This window comes from Lepus europaeus, chromosome 1, assembly GCF_033115175.1.
Source record: "Lepus europaeus isolate LE1 chromosome 1, mLepTim1.pri, whole genome shotgun sequence".
Lineage (NCBI taxonomy): Eukaryota > Metazoa > Chordata > Mammalia > Lagomorpha > Leporidae > Lepus > Lepus europaeus.
In genome coordinates, this window is record NC_084827.1 from 21,691,767 (window position 1) to 21,710,437 (window position 18,671).

The window sequence follows — 18,671 nt, forward strand, 5'->3', positions numbered from 1 at the left end:
TTTCTCTCTTGCACATTTTAGGATCTTTTCTTTGTGTTTCACTGTGGTGAGTTTGATTACGACGTGTCGTGGTGAGGATCTCTTTTGATCATGTTTATTAGGGGTTCTATGAGCTTCCTGTACTAGGATGTCTCTGTCCTTCTCCAAACCTGGGAAATTTTCTGCTAGTATCTCGCTAAAAAGGCCTTCTAATCCTTTCTCTCCATGCCTTCAGGAACTCCTAGAACCCGAATGTTGGGTTTTTTAATAGTATCCTGTAGATTCCTGACAGTATTTTTTAGATTTCTGATTTCTTCTTCTTTTCTTTGATTTGCCTGTTTCCTTTCCTGTTCTCTGTCTTCTAATTCCGATATTCTCTCTTCTCCTTACCCATTCTGTTTTTAAGGCTTTCTAATGTGTTTGTCATTTCATCTATTGAGTTCTTCATTTCATTGTGGTTTTTTGTCACTATCACAGTTTCATGTTCTACTAGTTGTTTCATTTCATTTTGATTCCTCCTTAATATTTCATTTTCATGAGAGAGATTTTCTATCTTGTCCATTAAGGATTTCTGTAGTTCAAGAATTTGTTTTTGAGAACTTCTTAATGTTCTTATCAATTTTTTGAGATCTGCTTCTTGCATTTCCTCTATCTCTTCATCTTCATAATCTTGCATTGGCGTGTCTTGTTCATTTGGAGGCATCATAGTGTCTTCCTTGTTCTTGTTACCTCAGTTTTTGCGTTTGTTGTTTTTCATGTTGGAGATAATTTATGGTTTTTTTTTTTTTTTTTTTTTTTTGCTGTGGTGTTTTTTTCTCGTTATACTATGCCTCTAAGTGGGCTGTCTGCTTTGATGGATCCTTAGGGGCTGTGATGGGTGTGGCCAGAGAGCTCTGCTTGATTCTTCAGGTTTAAGGCTGTGCAAAAAGCGACTCACCCAGATTGTTCACTCCCTTGCTCCTTACTGGATTGCTCTCTCTCTCTCTCTTTTTTTTTTTTTTTTTTTGACTCAGTTGGGAAGTAATCCCGAATGGCTGAGTGAAATTGAGGGTAGTTGAAATCTGGCCTCTGTGAGTATTCATTTGATCTACCCCTGGGACCACACAAAGAGTTTATGCAGCCCTCAATGTGTTCTCAAGATTCACCAAATTCCGAAGTTACTGAGTTTGTGGCTGTGCTTTAGATATGTAAAATGGCTCCTGCTCTTTGTTTTGCTCCTTGAGTGACAAGAGAGGCCTCTGCTTTTCCCCCCCAATGTCTCGGGTTTCTGCTGTCTTTGTCTTACCTCCCTCCTGTTCCCGCGCTGGCGAGAGTCTGTGGCTCATCTCCCTCAGTTGAGTTTCCACGCGGTGGGCTCCTGTATGTCCTCTGTGTCACATCCACTAGATCCGGAAGCGTTTCCTCTGCAGTTTTTTTTTTTTTTTGAGTCTTTTCCTGAGGCTACAGTAATTCCACTTTTATGAAACTTTATTTTCCCAAACTACGGCGCACGTCCTCACTATCTGCCATCTTGGCTCCGCCCCCAGATTCCAGAATTTTAGAGCTGAAAGGACATGAAGCCCAGGAATGTGTCCAAGACCACGTGACTGCTAAGTGGTACAGATGGGATCTGAATCCAGGTCTATCCATGGTCCTCCTTCTCCCATAGTCAGCCATTTGCCTCACATTGTCATTCTTCCTTTTCTAGGGTCAGTGTTTTCATCCATCTGTAGAGTGGCAGGAACCCACTTTCCATGTCTGTATCCAGCTGCTCAGGAGACATTCTTGTAGAACTGAACATGCTCATGATTGTTCCCCAGCCTCCCCTTACCGTATCCTTCAAAGAAAATCTACTTAAGTTGAGTAAAAGGTGGCCTATCCTTGCCAACTTGATAACAATGACTCTTTGGCATGTGGTGGGTTCTTGGCATGTTTCTCACTGATTTAAAGCCATTGTGCTATGCAGTCGTAACATTTATGTATGGTATTAGGAAATGTGCAATGTAAATATGGCAGCCTTATCCCTGATTATCACTAGTGGGACATATAGAGATCTTGTGGAACTCAGAATGACTTTGATTTGGTATTATATGCATACATGTATTTATTCATAGCAGGTTCATACATTCTCTTCTTCTCTCTCACCATTCTCTCTGAAGCAACTTAGAATAGGATTTAATTATTTAAAATAGTTATTGCATATGTAAGAAAAAGTCGGGGAGGAATTACAGAAAAATTACTTTTTAACTTACAAATTTACAGTATGGGATTATTTTGACCCTATGCTGAGGCTGCAGTACCAGAGAACACAGCCAACTGTTGATTTGCTGTGAATAAAGCAAATGATAAGACTTCTGTTTTTATTTTTGCCCTAAGTTGACCAGCTGTTCACTGAATCATCAGCGTATAAATGCAGGAAGTCCCATATACCCAATTTTAGGTAAATAAAAGCAACTTCTGATGTTTCAACTTAGAAATCTCAACTCTAACCTGAGCAATGAGAAATACATAGAAAACAAAGCTCCACAACTTTCATGCAACAGTTAGAGTTTGAAATCCCTGTGAGGCTCATCTTAGGAGCCCACACTGTAACCTACACTGTGCTTGGTAGAGGAGCTTACTTGCCTTTTTACTAAGAAGGAACAAAAACGAAGATGCCACACCACGACATGCAAAAGATCTTAACTAAAGAGCACGTGGCACTCTTTTGGACCAGTAAGAATTCGCTGTTTTTTTCCCCAGGAACATGAGATACGGTCAGAAGTTTTAGATTTCATTAGTGAAAACATAAAACAATCTTGCTATAAAATTTATGGGGCTCATTTCCTGTGCCACCATGCAAGTACTTTGTTACATGTTGTTAATTTTAAGCTATATGCTAAAATACATCACAATTTTACAATCAGTGATGTTTTAAGTGGTGCCGACATACAACCTTTGATAATATTTAGTGCTTTAAAGCGATGCATTAATGCTAGAAAGTGCAAAAAACTGTAGCAGAATGAAACTTTACAGCCAGTGAAGTTGCTGAGTCACTGTCAGCTTCCTGAGCTTCCTCTTTGGGATGAATGAGTGAATCAGAGGCAGAATCGGAGGAGCAGACCCTAGCTGCTGTAAAAGCTTCAGTGTTGTCAGGAGATTGCAGTGTTAGGAAACAGGAAGGTACATTGTCCAAATAGCTGCAAAGAAATCGAAGGATTTGTTTTTAAACTTAGAGATGGTATCAGTGGTTAGTCTTCCAGTTTTCTACCATTTGCTTACATTGGTTTAAGGAAAAAGTCACAGCGTGCACTGATTCATATGTAACACCAGTCACTAGACAGACTTCTAAACTTTAAAGGGATAAAATGTATGAAGTTGGATATGTTTCATCTTCATTTGAATTGGAGTTTACAGCTAACCAAGGAAATAAACAGTTTGCACAGTTATTCTCATAACTTTCATGAGATGGTATGGTATTCAAGAGGACACATGAATCCATTACACATGAAATTGATTTTTTATAAAAGAAAAGCCAAGGAAAAAAATATGTATTAAGTTGGGTATCTCTGTTATACTTAATAAGGCAAACATATAAATATATCTCAATTGTTAAATGCTAAAGTCTATCTTTATAGACTGAGACGTTGTAGTGACATTAAAAACTATAATATAGCAAATCCAGAACATTTTGAGATAGAGTGAACTTAAAAGTATTAAATATTCATGCATGTCTTGCTCTTATATCTATTCCATGGATTGTGGAAAATTTCCAGGATCCTTAACATTCTCGTGATGATTGATTTCTATGAAGCAATTTGGTTAGGCATTGTCAATTCTATACTTGCTTTCCACCCTTCACCATGTAGTAATGGAAACATGGAAATCCTCCTTTTTCTTAAAGCACACAAAATAAAGCAATCAGATAAACCATAATATGCCCAGGAGAAGAGAGAGAGAGAGAGAGAGAGAGAGTGTGTGTGTGTGTGTGTGTGTGTTCAGTATGGGGATTTGCAGAGCAACAATCTAAACAGCTTAATCTGGGATGGTAAACATTGTGATTCAAAGAATTTCTCTGCTGTTTCTGTGCCCTGCACTCAAACCTTTTCCTATGCTTCTGTCTTCCTTTGCCTCACCTCCCTGCCTCTTCTTTTTTCACACTTCTATTTTCTGTTTCCACATTCCCAAGAGAAAACATTTAATTCCTTACACTTTGTTACTTACAGCCTCTTCTTCTACTCTTGCAGTCAGCTCCAGGCCTTCCTGTGTGTCTAAGGGTACAGTGGAAACTTTGATTTATAGATGTTGAGAGCTACTTGTCCCTAAACTCTTCTTCTGGTGGGAAAAGGGCAAGTATTTGAGTAGGGTTCTTTCTAGATACTCAAGCCATGGAAGAGTTACTGTTATCCTTTGCTATCCATGGGAATTGGTTCCTGGAGCCCCACAGATGACCAAGTCTCTTAGATAGCATGGCTTCTTGTTTGCATCTACCCTAAGTACCTCCTTCTCTAGATTCCATATAACACCTCACATTATATAAAAGCAATACAAATTGTTTTACTGTATGTAGAGAATAATGTAGACAAAATAGTCTGTACATGTTCAGGATGGAAGCATTTTTCTTCTGAATATTTTCTACTTATATTTGGTTGAATCCACTGAGGAGAACCCATGGGGTTGGCTGGCTGACTGTATTTTGATTTTGATACAATTCCATAAAAATCTCTAAGCAGTAAATCTGTACTGATATTTTTGAAGATTAGGATGTTGAAGAGAAGTGGTTTCCAAAAGCTGGTGCACAGCTCTGGCTGCTTGTATCAGAATCTCTAGAGCAGCCTTTTAAATGTTAGATTCTTCATGTTCTTTAGTTGGGAAGACACTGATCCAGCAGTGCTGGTGACACTGAGAAATCTGTATCTTATTAGACAACCAAGCTTGGAAGCAGCTTTTCCGAGTGCCATAATCTTCATTTTCACTTACCAAGTGCAGTGATGCAAAATAAATGAAACATCGATATATCTATTTAGGCATGGGCATTGATCTTAAAAGCAGTTACTTCAATCTTATCACTTAAGTTTCCTTTTCACTTGTTTCTTTTTCCATAAGCAGTATTCCCAGGGCAGTCTAGATTTTTCCACTCAGGTCTTGGACTAACAAGAGTAGTAGATCATCAGTCCTGGACTAACCAGAGTAGTTGGTCATCAGATAAGAATCTGTAAAGAAACAGGGAGCTGGTGTCTGGCCTGGTGTTAAGGCACTGGTTGAGATGTCCATGTTCCATGCCGGAGTACTTGGGCTCAGTGCCCAGCTGCACTCCCAATTCCAGCCTCCTGATAACGGAACACTAGGAAACAGCAGGTGATGGCTTCACCAGTTGAGTCCCTGCCAGTCCTGTAGGAGAACTAGGTTGAATTCCTAGTCTCAGCCTGGCCCCCTCCAGCCCTGGCAAACATTCTGGGAGTGAACCAGTGGATAAGAACTCTGTTGTACTGGCTTTCAAATAAATGAACAACTAAAACTGAGTCTCTTAGTTCCTGTAGCCATTCTTTGATAGATATGTATTTATGAATTGTCTACTGTGTGATTAAAATTGTGCAATTCTGAAGATAAGCAGTGCTATCCTAGGACTCAGGAGACAAAAGTGCTACCTACAGAAATGAAGGGGGCATTGTCCCCATGAACCTTATCTTAGGGCAGGCGGTTAAGGCAGATTGAAGGAGTTGATATACCTTTTGGCACCTTTTTTTTAACTTTTATTTAACGAATATAAATTTCCAAAGTACAGCTTAAGGATTACAATGGCTTCCCCCTCATAACTTCCCTCCCACCCACAGCCTTCCCCTTTCCCGCTCCCTCTCCCCTTCCATTCACATCAAGATTCATTTTCAATTCTCTTTATATACAGAAGATCAGTTTAGTATATATTGAGTGAAGATTTCAACAGTTTGAACCCACATAGAAACACAAAGTGAAAAATACTGTTTGAGTACTAGTTATAGCATTAATTCACAATGTACAGCACGTTAAGGACAGAGATCCTACATGAGGAGTAAGTGCACAGTGACTCCTGTTGTTGACTTAACAATTTGACACTCTTGTTTATGGCATCAGTAATCACCCTAGGCTCTTGTCATGAGTTGCCAAGGCTATGGAAGCCTTTTGTGTTCGCCAACTCTGATCATATTTAGACAAGGTCGTAGTCAAAGTGGAAGTTCTCTCCTCCCTTCAGAGAAAGGTACCTCCTTCTTCGATGACCTGTTCTTTCCACTGGGATCTCACTCGCAGAGATCTTTCATTTAGGTGTTTTTTTTTTTTTTTTTTTTTTTGCCAGAATGTCCTGGCTTTCCATGCCTGAAATGCTCTCATGGGCTTTTCAGCCAGATCTGCATGCCTTAAGGGCTGATTCTGAGGCCAGAGTGCTGTTTAGGACATCCGCCATTCTATGAGTATGCTGTGTATCTCGCTTCCCATGTTGGATCGTTCTCTCCCTTTTTTATTCTATCAGTTAGTATTAGCAGACACTGGTCTTTTTTATGTGATCCCTTTGATTCTTAGCACTATCATTATGATCAATTGTGAACAGAAATTGATCACTTGGACTAGTGAGATGGCATTAGTACATGCCACCTTGATGGGATTGAATTGGAATCCCCTGGTATGTTTCTAACTCTACCGTTTGGGGCAAGTCAGCTTGAACATGTCCCAAATTGTACATCTCTTCCCTCTCTTATTCCCACTCTTATATTTAATAGCAATAACTTTTCAGTTAAGTTTCAACACTTAAGAATAACTGTGTATTGATTACAGAATTCAACCAAAAGTATTAAATAGAACAAACAAAAAAAATACTAAGAGGGATAAAGTATTAAATTGTACATCAACAGTCAGGGCAAGGGCTGATCAAGTCACAGTTTCTCATAGTGTTCATTTCACTTTAACAGGTTTCCTTTTTGGTGCTCGGTTAGTTGTCACCCATCAGGGAGAACATATGATATTTGTCCCTTTGGGACTGGCTTATTTTACTCAGCATAATGTTTTCCAGATTCCTAACAGGGATCATTTTTCAGTTAAAATTTAAACACCTAAGAATAATTGTGTGTTAATTACAGAGTTCAACCAATAATACTAGAACAAAAAAATACTATAATGGATAAAGTATTGCATTGTACATCAACAGTCGGGACAAGAGCTGATCAAGTCACTGTTTCTCATAGTGTCCAATTCACTTCAACAGGTTTCCCCTTTGGTGCTCAGTTAGTTGTTGCCAACCAGGGAGAACATATGATATTTGTCCCTTTGGGACTGGCTTAATTCACTCAGCATAATGTTTTCAAGATTCCTCCATCTTGTTGCAAATGACCGGGTTTCATTTTTTTGACTGCTGTATAGTATTCTATAGAGTGCATGTCCCATAATTTCTTTATCCAGTCTACTGTTGATGGGCATTTGGGTTGGTTCCAGGTCTTAGCTATTGTGAATTGAGCTGCAATAAACATTAATGTGCAGACAGCTTTTTAAAGAACTGATCTTTGTCTTTCCATGCTCTCAATTCTACAAAGCCCTCAATAGGACATTTCAGGTATATATATAATATCTACTAGATATATGTAATGATATAACATCTACTAGACTAATGATATAATGATATATATACTAAACTAGTCTTGTTTTAGATATATCAATTTTAAATTGAAAGCAGACTACTTAAGGAAATAATAGGCCACTGGATATGCGGGTGATTATATGACAAGAAAGACATGGAAAGCTAAGTTTCCAAATTGATAGTTTCTAAAACAAGTTTAATAGATTACTAGAAATTGACCTACTGTTTAGACCCCAAAGCCTGTTTTTCAGATTCCAAGTTATTTATCTAGGTCTTAGAAATGGTAATAGCTGACTGTATTGAGAATGGATAGATTCTAAGGTTGAGGAGGAAAGAGACTCAATCTTGGAGACTACAGCTTTGAGTCATGAGGGATATCAGAAAAGCATGTTGAAAAAGGAGGGGAGTTCAACATAATAGCCGAATGCAGAAGCTGGAATACCATCCAACAGCATGTAAAGAAACAGTGTCCCACGTGATTGAGACCAGGAAAAATGTCCAATGCTTGGATGATTCAGAACTGGATACATTGGTTACTGCCTTTGTCTAGAAGAAAGTCACTGGTTTTACAAATACCCAAATACAAAACAACTATTTAAATTCAAGTGTTCAAATTTAGAGAACATATGCATTGGTGTTAAGAAAATAACTGGTACTGTGATACCTGTGATGCCGGCATCCCCTATCACAGTACCAGTTCTAGTCTGCCCCACTTCCAAACCAGCTCCTTGCTAATGCCCCTGGAAAACCAGAGGATGGTGGCCCAAGCACTTGGGCCCCTGGGAGACCCAGATGGAACTCTGGGCTCTTGGCTTCAGCCTTGCCTGTTATATATTAATGTTAGCTGTCACAAAACACATCGAACACCGTAGTAAGGGAAAGGGTTTATTGGGGAACATCTAACAGACCAGAGTGAAGGGGCAGCAAAGGAAAAAACAGAAAGAAGTATAAGAGAGAGAGAGAGAGAGAGAGAGAGAGAGAGAGAGGAGAGGAGCTAGTGAGGAGAGAAGATAGAGCAGAGGAGAAGAGCCAAGAGAGGAGAGAGCAGAGAGGAGCAGAGAGAGAGAGAGAGAGAGAGCCAAGAGATCCGAGGAGAGGAGGAGGCTAGAGAGAGGAACAAAGAGAGCATGCATTCAGGAACAGGCCCTTTTAAAACTTTGCCTGAGGGCAGGCAGGGAAGCAGGAGCAGAGAATCCCATTAGGATGGGGGTGGAGCTTGACCAGAGAGGTTGGGCCATGTGGCCACCTGGCTAAAACTGCACCAGTTTCCTAACATTGCCTAGCCCTGGCTGCTTATGGTCATTTGGGGAAGATCCCTGTCCCCCCTCTTCTACCTCTTCCACTGCTCTTCCTGCTTCTCTCATTTTGCCCCTCCCTCTATCACTCACTCTCCCCTTCCTCTCTCCTTCTCCTTTTATTTGTCACTCTGCCTTTGAAATAAATAAATAAATTCATAAATAAATATTTTTGAATCTTCCATGAGAAAGTTGAAACACTTGTTTTTGGTTTCTTCAAGTGTTAGCAGCTGTGTAAGGTTTGGGAGAGATGTGCACATGGTAGATCTTTTTGCATTCTGTAATAAGAACTTCATGCTATTTCTACAATTTTCTTCTTGCCACCCACCAAATTTTCTTGGCGCTGAGAAAATATTGGGCTCACAGTCTGAGGCTGGGATTCTTTCTAGATTTTTCTCTGTGCTCTCTACGTGGCTGCAGTGATGATCTCCACGAGTCACAGTTTCCTCCTTTAAAAATGAGACTGCTGGATCATAGCTAATCTTCCTTTTAAAACATTGCATGCTTCTATAAATGAGAAGCAAAGGCTTAAAGGTAATCTCCAATGCCAGTTCTCAATCTGAAATATGCCAAAGCACAGGTACAATTATTTTGAATGGCATTCATTTTGAGCAATCTACTTATTTCTAATAGAAAAGTAAAATAGAAAATAGAGTTTTAAAAAGGAAATTAACTGAATGCATCTTTCAAAGATAACTAGAGCCACTTAAGGAAATATTGTCATATAATAGCTACAAAAAAGACTTCCAAATAGAGCACATTCAAAACAAGAACAGATCTGGGGGCAGGGGAGACTTCATTTTAAAGCATGAATTAAATGATGCTTCTGCAGCTGAGGTAGTGGAAAAGAATGGCATTCTGCACCTTTTACTTCAAAGATGAAGTTACTACCAAAATGTTATGTAATTACTACAAAGACAATGTAACAGGACTCAATAAGATGGAAATAAAGATAATGAAGTGTGTTTCTCATACTTGCTTTGTATCTTTTTGTTGCTAATGAAATATAATGTGTGCTCTTTCCAAACAAAAAATTCAATCCTCAGTTTAAAAGTGTGACTCAGTAGGTCTAGGACTAAAGAAATCAGAGCTAAAACCAACTAGTTGTGTCACACTCAGTATGCTTCAACTGATGGAAATTTTAACCTAAATCCTTGTTTTATTAAAATCTAATGGTACCAATGGATGGTTTCCTTTTTGTTTTGCAGGCCTGGAGCGGATTGCTCGGGATTCGTCTTACGAGCAGGAAGGAAAGGTCCAATTTGTAATTGATGCTGTATATTCTATGGCATATGCCCTGCACAATATGCACAAAGATCTCTGCCCTGGTTACATTGGCCTTTGCCCACGAATGAGTACCATTGATGGGAAAGAGCTACTTGGTTATATTCGGGCTGTAAATTTTAATGGTAAGTTACAACTATGTTTTTTTTTTTTTTTTGTCTCTAAATACTTTAGAAGTGACAGGGTGTGTTTCTTCCCCTCCTATTTATAGAAGACACCAGGCAGAGTAGAAAACACAGGATTAGAAGATCTCTTTTTTAATCAGAAGTGTGAGTTTTTCCACCTGCTTTTAAATCCCAAACATATTTTTTGTGCTACCGTTAATCTGCTCCTGAAAGATGCAAATGTTAAAAATAAACCTCTATCAATCAAAATAGTCTACTTAAATATCACTATTTAAAAAATAACTTGGAAGGCTCATTTGAAACCATTAAAAACAGTAGATTTCTTTGAAAATGTTTTGTTCATGCCATCATTAGAAATTGTAGATGTTTTGAAATTGATTTTAATCTTTTTAAACAAATCTGACTTGGAAAAAATGGATGATGTGGAATTGCTGTGTATTTACATTCCAAGAGTGTTAAGTTTCTGTGTCGTCTTTACTTCCTTTGTATTTTTCTCAATAATTTAGCCAGTTTGAAGTAAGGTGCTGAATACAGTGTAGTGTGGATGGGATTTTTCCTACTGTAGAAGCAGAAATTTTGCTTCAGTGACTGCCACAAAAACTGATACAGAACACACTGGATTCATAGTATTGGCTTGAGGATAGCTGAACTTGTCTGAAGTGATGGAATTATTGGCTGTTGCTGTTCTTTCATGAATGTTGTAATGGTTTCTGCCCATGACTTTGACCATTATTTCCAAATGAAATGATAGAATGCCCTGAGCTGTCTAATTCTTTTGGTTTGGCTGTAATCCACACAATGGACATGCCTCTGAGCCACGCACAGCGCTGCACTGTCCATCACAATACACTCCAGTGACCTCAGCTGCCAGCCTTTCTCAAAGAAGTACAAGGTCATCTTCAATTTAGAATTCAAGTGGAAATTTCTTCTTTTTCTTTGTTCAGGCAGCATGAGGCAGAATTTGGTTTACATTCAACATTGGATATCCCTTTCTTCAGATTTTTTTGGGAAACATTGCATAGCGTTAATCCTCTTTTTTTTTTTTTTTTTCTTCTTTTTTCTTTTTTTATATTAAGGGGAACTTTCAAGCAATGATCTAGTTGGGCCAAAAAGGAATGTTCTGATGTGGGTAATTTACCATAATGTGAGGTTGAAAAACACTTCACGCATATGATATTGTTAGTTAGGATGTGAGAAGAAAAACACAAATAAGTCAATTTTCTCAGTAACTAGAGCTTGTCTCCAGGGGATGGGGATCTCTTAAAGAAGCACTGGATGAAAACATTTTAAAGGTGAATTACAGATTTCTCTTTTAGTTTAACATAGATCAAACCTCAGCCATTCCTTGATGACCTCAGTTATTATACTCTAATATAATGATGCTGTTAACAACTATTAAGGAATTTCCTAATGTCTAACAACTATTAAGATGATTTGCCTCTAGACTCCAATGATCTCTGAGTTCTTCTTTTCACTTTTTATGGTTTTAAAAATCCTCTCTGTACCTGATCAGACTTCTGTTGCTGTGCTTATCTTTTGAGATGACTCCTTGAATAATTTGCAGTTTAAAATCCACTGTGGAAAGAGAAGCATGAAATGCTTTAATGAAATTTCACTAATTTAGTCCAGAGGCAGTTATTTTGCATGTAGACTGCCTTATGCATTGTGATTGGTGCTAAAGATACACTATTGGTAAAAATAGACAAAACAATCATGGGGTGTAGTTTCTTTGGGAACTTAAACACAAAAATATAATTGTGTAATCTGCAGTTAGTGCTAAAAAACAAGGTGTGCTGGACTCTTGGAGTTTATAACAAGGAAAATTTCCCTGTTCTACAGTGTTAAGGCAAATGACATCTGTGGGGGTGTCTGAGATATGGATGGAGCAGTAAGCAGGGACATATGGAGCAAGTGAGATCTTGTAGCCCATTCTTAAGGTTTGCTCTGCATGTGCAAAAGTAGTAGGAAACTACTGGAGCATAATAGAACTGTATCTGGTATAAGAGTAAGTGTACTCCAGGTGAGGATGATGGAAAGCATGTGGATTTTAGTGCAAGAATTTAAAAAAAAAAAACACTGTGTTTGAGCTATTTGGAGCATTATTTTAATAGACCTGAAATTTGGCTGTGATCCAATAGCTGACAATACAGGGTAAGAGACTTGAATATAATCAAATTATCATATATTATGTAATCTCTTGATTTTCAATATTTTTCAGGATATTCCTTATTTTTTAAAAAACTTCATTATGATCTGTAATGTTCTTTCACTGTTAACACCTTGCTTGTTTGTGGTTACAAAGACACACAGGGTTGTTCTGAAGGACACTATCAAAACTATTAAAGGAGGAAGAAAGAATTATGGTTACCAGAATCAAGGGTTTCATTAAGATCTGAACTATTTAAGTAGTCAAAGCATAAAGGAACATTCAGTGGAATGTTCAGGAGACAATGAATTTACTTGAAAATTGTTTCTAAAAGAAAGGTATCATATGAGATTTGACAGCTAAATAAACAATGTTATTTAACAAAATTTTGCAGCAAAAGCAGAAACCTTGTCTGGCTATTTTTGCTTTTGTACTGGCAATCAAAGCTAAGGCATGTACTGTTCGTAACATTGAAGGGTATTTGCTGAAAGTGTGCTCAAGGAGGAGGAAGATAATCTTCCTTGATCTAGATTTATAGCTCTTTAGAACTCTGATGATGTGGGCTGCACCACATTCTCTAAAGCATATGTGAACATCTCCCTTACAGTCTGCTCTTTTTAAAAAAAAGGTTTCTTTCTTTATTTGAAAGGAAGAGTTACAGAGGGAGATAAAAAGGCAGAGATAGAGAGATCTTCCATCCACTGGTTCATTCCCCAAATGACTGTAATGGCTGTAGCTGGGACTATCTGAAGTCAAGAGCCAGGAGCTCCTTCTGGGTCTCCCTTGTGAGTGCAGGGGCCCAAGAATTTGAGCCATCTTTGCTGCTTTCCCAGGTTCATTAGTAGGGAGCGAGATTGGAAGTGGAGCAGCCAGGACTCAAACCAGCACCTATATGGGATGCCAGTACTGCTGGTGGAGGCTTTTACCCAGTACACCACAGCACTGGCCCCTACAGTTTGTTTTTAAAACTCTATCGTCATTTCCAGAAATCTAACATTTCAGCCAGTTCAAGTAAAAACTGCTAAGATGAAGGTCCCAACTGTGCCCAATCTACTTGCTGTTCCAGTTCTGGTCTTGGAGGTAGCGTTCAGGGTCCTGGTGGCTGAGTGGTGCATACTTCCAACCCACAGACTTATGCATCATTGTTCCTCACAGGGCCTTCGAGAGTTGGTAAGTAGACATTTAGAGTTTGTGTTCTCTGTTGGCAACCTAGCAAACAGCTATTTTATATTGTTAATTGGCTACCCATTGAGTGGATGGTATAGGTGGTAGTCAGTGTTCTTATATCCTCACCATGTGGTACAGTCAACCCAGTTCCAGGGCACACAGGCCCCTGGCCAACACAGTCCTTCCTCAGGACCAATTTCAGTCACCTCAAGGGCCCAGGTGTGTTCAGCCTGATCCAGAACTTCTACTTGATAACCTAATACATTTTATCAGAGTCATTACCAGTTATCAAATAATGACTTTAAGACATTCTGCAAATTTTGTTTAGTGTAGCCTCTGGATCTTCTGTGTGGATCAGTGAGCTATAAAATTCACTCTCCAGTGATTAAAAACATTGACCCACTGGACGGAAACACTTGGTAATGCCTATTTAAATATTGGATGGAGACTGTCTCCAAATGTAATAAATAAACCTGTCAGAGTTTCTGTTTTATACTAACGTTAGGACATGCTGCTTTTTGTGGTCCCTGTTCATTTGCAAGTGTTGAACTGTGCCTCAATTTGAAGGAAGACTGTAGTAGTTCATGATGGTAGGAAGTGAAGAAGCCCAAGCAACTGGATGCTGCACAGGATATGGGCATAAAATTAAAGAAAATGATGTTTAAAATTACGTCTTAGATTATAATGAAGTGAGTGTTATCCTACTTAAGTAGCAGTGCAAAGATACTTGGTTTAAATGATCATGCTGCTTTCTGTGTATTGTTTAACTGACAGTATAAAGAATATATTAGAATTCAGAATGATTAATGTTTCAACTCAGAATTAACAAAATAGCTAGAAAAAGGTAAAATAGTCAAATCACTAAACTACAAAGCACTATACGGCATAGAAAGCATATGATACAATGGTGGTTTGACTGATTTTACCTAAACTGATTTTTCCATCATTAAAAATTTACCTGAACTATCTTCTGCGTGTGTATTGTGAACACAATTAAATCAGGGCACATCTAGAATTACTCAGGTTTTCTTTGCAAATTTTCTCAACCTCTTCTCTCAACTTGGGAAGTCAGAGGAAGCAAAGCAAAGACTTTCCTTTTAGGATTATTTTTATTGCTACTACTTGAACAAAATGCTATTTCTATAAATTTTTTAACTCTTAAGATTTATCAAAAGAAAACATAAAATACAGGAGTTCAGATTTTTTAGAAACTTAAGTTCCTTTGTCAATTCCTTACTGCAAGGCAATAAAATATTAATATTGTACATCCTGTATAGAATCAAAGATTTTTTTTTTCTGTTGTTATGAGAACCTTCTTTATCTTAAAGGAAAAGTGTTGGATAGGATTCCAGAGACATTTGCCCTACTGGCTTTCCATAATAGGGAAAGGTATGTGCTTATGTCAAGGGTAGACCAAGCACAGTGGCACATTAAAGATTGTTTGATCATAGGTAATAGAAACCAACTTAAGCTTGCTTAATTAAGCTGAAATGAAGAAATTATGAATGCATGTCAAGAAAACACATGGAAGAAAATGAATACATCTAAGAAAAGAAATGGTTTTAAGAAATTGTAACTTGTCAGAAACCCAAACTTCTTACTTTGTATTTGTATCTTCTGCTGCTTTCCCATTAGCGGGGAGCTGGATTGAAAGTGGAGCAGCTAGTACACTAACTGGCACCCATATAGGATGCTGGCACTTCAGATGGCGGCTTAACCCGCTGTGCCACAGTGCCAGCCCACCAACTAGTTATTTTGAAACAATTAATTGTCTACTATGGCTATCCTGCTGTCCTATAGAAAACTAGAAATTATTCCTCCTTTCCAAGTACACCCCTGTCCTGTTAAAAATCTCACCACTCCTACCCTACTCTTCCCAAGCACTGGTAACCACTATTCTACTCTCCACTTCTATGAGGCTAACTATTTTAGCGTCTAAATATAAAATGGACACAGATGTTAAAACAAATTAGCGGAGGATAGTTCAGTTTTGCTGTGTCAAAGGACTCATGTCTCAAATATAAAGGAAGACAGATATATATACATTGACATCTCAGATCAAATGGCAAAATGTGTAAATGTTAATAAATATTTGAAAATGTTAATCTGTATGAATAATCAAGGAAAGAACAGTTAACAATGAGAGTCTCTTTTCCATACATGAAATTTACATAAAGTAATGATAGTAATGATTAAAAGGTAATTGTGTAGACTCTTCCAGAGATATTTGTTGAAAGTAGATATTGATGTGATTTTTTTTTTTAAAGATCATTTGTGCAGTACATATCAGTGTCTTATTTTCTTCTTGGGTTATTTTCTAAGGAAATCATTCAAAATAATTGTATTATTGAATAACAATAGATCTCAGGATCAATTGTTGGAATAGAATTTATTGAAAAACAAGGAAGCAAAATGCAGTTTTTTTCTGTGTTTGATTAAAACCCTCCAGTACCACATTTGTGGCAGCACAACAGCTTCCCTGGGGATGGGATCCTAGACTTTGATGCTAGCTTGTCCACCACTGTCCTATGTTACTAACCCATCCCAACCTCTTAGCTTTGTCTTCTAAATGGAAGCATTGTACAAAAATGAGCTAATGTAAGTTTTCTCCCAGCTCTAAAGTGTCTATATATTTTTTAAAGAGACAGGTATCTTTTAAAACACAGATGTGCATAACCATTCTTATTGTTGTCTGTCTTTAGTTGATTATATTCATTTTTATCTTTTATAAATTATTCATTTCTCCTAGATACATTTTACTGGAAATCTTATAAGGTACCTCATAAAAGGACTCTGCCCTAGATATCAGGAATACAATGATTAATAAAATGTGAATCTATGAGTGGTCAAGTTTGTAGGTTAGCAGGGGAGGTAGAGAAATATGTTGCTAACAATAATTCCACTTGCTAGGTGGTATAACAGCAGCCTGGGCATATAAAGCAGCATAAGGCTGAGATGACATAAGAAGGCTACAACAATACATGGAGCACAAGTGCCATCTGATTTGTGCTACAAAAGGAAAGTGACATTTCCTAAGGTGGACAAATTTGGAAAAGGTATTCATGGCAGAGGAGACAGTTTAGTAGCTGGAAGACTGGGAAGAACATTCTGTGAAAGCTGAGAATCATCAGTGGAGGAATTCAAGAAAAAGGGGTGGAGGCCATTAGGAAAGTATATCGCTGAGATGAGCTTGGGCTGGGTTAGAAAAATCTGCCAAGCTCTAATGTTTGAATGTGACACATCAAACAGGACCTGGAGCTTTTGAGCAGGAAAGTGAAGTACTAGGATAAGTGTTTTAGAAAAATAGCTATGACTGTAATTTGAAGACTGAAGTGAGTGAGTTTTAAGGCAGGGAAGATAAAATAAAATATAGGTTTAATAATCCTGATGAGAGCATCATATCTGAAATGATAAAATACATGTGAAACGGAAAGAAGTGAAAGACAAAGGGAAGAGCTATGAATCATCCCAATGCTGCCTTTGCACTGGCTACTATGCTTTGACTGGGAGCTCAGAGGTTTTGAGGAGCATCTTAACTGGCCTGAGTTTCTTTCTTTCTTTTTTTGTGATTGTTTGTGACAAACCCATTCCTGGTGTTAGTTCAATATTCTAGCATGGATGCTATTGATTAAGCTGACTTAACACCATTTTCTGTTTCAACTCCCTCTGCGAGTAGAAGACATGAAAAATACAGAAGACCAGGATATGGAAAAAGTGCTATAAAATATCATCACTTAAAGTTACATACTTTCCTTATGATTAAATTTTACTTATATAGCAAACAGAATAAAGCAATGGCAAATGTGATAAAGTATTTATTTGTTAGTCTTAAGCATAATATCCTTTTTTGATAATTTCCTCATTTGAAATAAAACATGAAATAATTATTAGTATAGATGTATGTTATATAATTCTTGAAGATAAAGGTTTGTATGTTGTAGAGCAATTTTTTTTGGAAAAAACAGGTTTAGTATCCCTTTTCTAAAATGTTTGGGACCAGAAGTGCTTTGGATTTTGTTCAATTTTTAATATTTGCCTATACATGAACTCTCTTGGGGACTTAAGTCTAAACATGAAATTCATTCATGTTCCATACACACCTTCCACAAATATCCTGAAAGTAATTTTACAGTATTTGTAATGCACTTGCATTTTGACTGTGACCCACCATATGAGGTCAAGCGTAGAATTTTCCACTTGTGATGTTATGTCAGAACTCAAAAGTTTCACATTTTGAAGCACTTCAGGTTTTCAATTTTTGGGTTATGGATACCCAACCTATATATAAAGTTTTAAAAATAAATGGGATATGTAATGACAATGAATATATAGGGAGAAATAGATGGGTCGATTTGAGATTAATTTTTCAGTTTCTGATTAGTAAGCTCCAAGCTAATTATAAAATATGAATCTTACAAATTAGTCATGAAATTCAGCAGTATAGTTTTCCTTGCCTCTGTTTTTTGAGTGAGGTGCTAAACTTTTTCTTGAGTCTATCTCTTTTATAGCCACGAAAGACAAGGTTTATTAATCTCTCATTTCCTCTCTTAAAATACGAGGATTTACATGTGAGCCAAGATTAAGCCAGCATTAAAGAAAAGCTTGAGTAAATCTATGAAGTGGCTCTGTTTCTTCCTAGGGTCCTATATATAACTTTACCCACGATGTTGGATTTTAAAAAACTCATTTGTTATTCTTACGGTTCCTGATCTTAATTATATGCTTTCAAAAGATAGATAAGCAAATCCCAGAGAGAGATTAAGTGTCCCAGGCTCAATAACTGGGGGATAAGGGCTGTCTTTGGGTCTTCACAGAGCTCCAGTAGTGGGCCTTGAGTAAAGATGAGCAAACAGAGGAAGGAGTTGGGAGCAATGGAGGTGGTGGAGAGAGTTTCTGCAGGAGTGTGCATTTTTCCTTTCTTTTTTTTTTTTTTGGACAGGCAGAGTGGATAGTGAGAGAGAGAGACAGAGAGAAAGGTCTTCCTTTTTGCCGTTGGTTCACCCTCCAATGGCTGCTGTGGCCGGCACATCGTGCTGATCCGAAGCCAGGAGCCAGGCGCTTCTCCTGGTCTCCCATGTGGGTGCAGGGCCCAAGGACTTGGGCCATCCTCCACT

The 18,671-nt window shown here is 37.9% G+C and overlaps 1 protein-coding gene across 1 annotated transcript in view; it reads left to right on the plus strand.

The window, feature by feature from the left end:
• The window catches only part of GRM8 (glutamate metabotropic receptor 8), a 930,207-nt gene that overhangs the window by 533,198 nt on the left and 378,338 nt on the right, over positions 1-18,671 (plus strand). The window contains exon 6 of the mRNA XM_062198428.1: positions 10,044-10,244. Within this exon, the coding sequence (XP_062054412.1) occupies positions 10,044-10,244 (201 nt within the window). The remainder of the gene's footprint in view (positions 1-10,043; positions 10,245-18,671) is intronic.